Here is a 1,720-nt window from a genome sequence, read left to right on the forward strand (position 1 = left end):
ATATATATTTGTTTTTTTGTAGCAATGTAAAAGTCTTTACAATCACTTTTAACTAACTTAATGCATCCTTTCTGAATACAAAAAAAAAACTTAAAAAACTTTTGAACAGTTGTGTAATCAGTTGAATTCATATTCAATGAATTTTGTAAAATATATTTTTAATGATTGCTTTAATTACCAAAAATGTAACATTCCTTAAAATGGTAACAAAGTAAAATGGTAATGACATCATTTAGACCCTTTCTGCAGTGAAGCCAAAGTAAATAACATCATTCCATTTTTTACATTTTTTGTAACCTGTATTTGTGGCAAGTGCCATTTTTTTCAAAAAATGGTTTTGAAATGCATCCTACACAGATCTAGCAGAGAGTAATTAGTTAAAAGATATAAAACATCAGCATAGCAAGAAGAATTAATTCAACAACAACTCCTCACTTACAAAGCTCTCGATTCCAATGGTATTCCAACTTTGCATGATGGGAAGAAAAGAGATGAAAATGGGGATGACCCAGCATCCAACCAGCATCAGTGAGACTCTCACAGGCGTCATCTTGTTATCGTAGACCAGAGGCTGACAGCAAATCGCATAGTACCTGCCCAAGACAGGAAGTGCAAATATCTCAAGAATGATACATGGATGCTCTCAGGCAGTAGAGTGTCTTTAGTATTCAATGCGTCCCAACATACTCTACTTTCATATACCCAGATGATTCTGCTGATCTTTCCTGGAAAGGCTAATGCTGTGAAAAATATGCGCTCACTAGAGACTGTAGAGGCAAAGACATCATGAGTCATGGGAATTATATGGATGGAGAAAGGACTTGGTGACAGTGGGATAGATAAACAGAATTTGCTGCTCGAAAGAGAGAGAGGCTTTGAGAGACTAAGAATGAGTCATGTTACTGCCATATGGACCAGGTGCAGTGCATAAATCACAGCTGCTCTCTCAAGGGCCAAGAGAGCTGCAGTCTTCCTAATGGGTGAGCATGAGAAAATTTGCATACGTAACGCAGCAAATTACACATAATTAGCTGACATGCTGACAAACCCCTGGAGTTAGTGTCAAGACATAAACTATGCATTTCTTTTTTTATGCGTACGTTTTTGAATGTACAGTTCACTGTGAGTGAATCGTTGTACATAAAGCACATCTTTACAATCAGAGTAACATAGAAATTAAGAATCAGACAAAATATAAATTAGACATAACCATACAGGCCGGACATTATCTTTGTCTATAGCACAGCAGGGTAGCAGAAAAGCGCTGTAGCACATTATAAATTTAGTTACGCATGATTACAGGGCTTAAACCTTTCAGAGTGCCTCTGGATGCCAAAATTCAAATCCTGCAGTTTAGAGAGAAATAAATAAATAAATAAGGCTGCATTTATTTGATATAAAATCCAGTAATATTGTGAAATATTATTAGAATTAACAGAAAAAACAGTAATATTGTGAAATATTATTATAATATCAAATAATAGTTTTCTATTTTAATATATTTTCTCTATTTTTCCTATTTTAAAACGTGATTTATTTGTGTGATGGCAAAGCTACATTTTTAGCATCATTTATTCTTTTTTTACTCATTTACTCAATACTTTTGCTGTATTTTTGATCAAATAAATGCAGTCTTGGTGAGCTTAAGAGACTTCATAAAAATGTTAAAAAAAAAATCGCAATTATTCCAATTATTTGACCGGTAGTTTTTATATATATA

General features: G+C 33.4%; 1 protein-coding gene across 1 annotated transcript in view; it reads right to left on the reverse strand.

The window, feature by feature from the left end:
* LOC107708508 (5-hydroxytryptamine receptor 4-like) overlaps positions 1 to 1,720 on the reverse strand; it is a 20,299-nt gene that overhangs the window by 13,312 nt on the left and 5,267 nt on the right. Inside the window, exon 5 of the mRNA XM_016512770.1 lies at positions 440 to 593. Within this exon, the coding sequence (XP_016368256.1) occupies positions 440 to 593 (154 nt within the window). The remainder of the gene's footprint in view (positions 1 to 439; positions 594 to 1,720) is intronic.

This window comes from Sinocyclocheilus rhinocerous, unplaced genomic scaffold (genome assembly GCF_001515625.1).
Source record: "Sinocyclocheilus rhinocerous isolate Xijiao unplaced genomic scaffold, SAMN03320098_v1.1 scaffold506, whole genome shotgun sequence".
NCBI classification, from domain to species: domain Eukaryota; kingdom Metazoa; phylum Chordata; class Actinopteri; order Cypriniformes; family Cyprinidae; genus Sinocyclocheilus; species Sinocyclocheilus rhinocerous.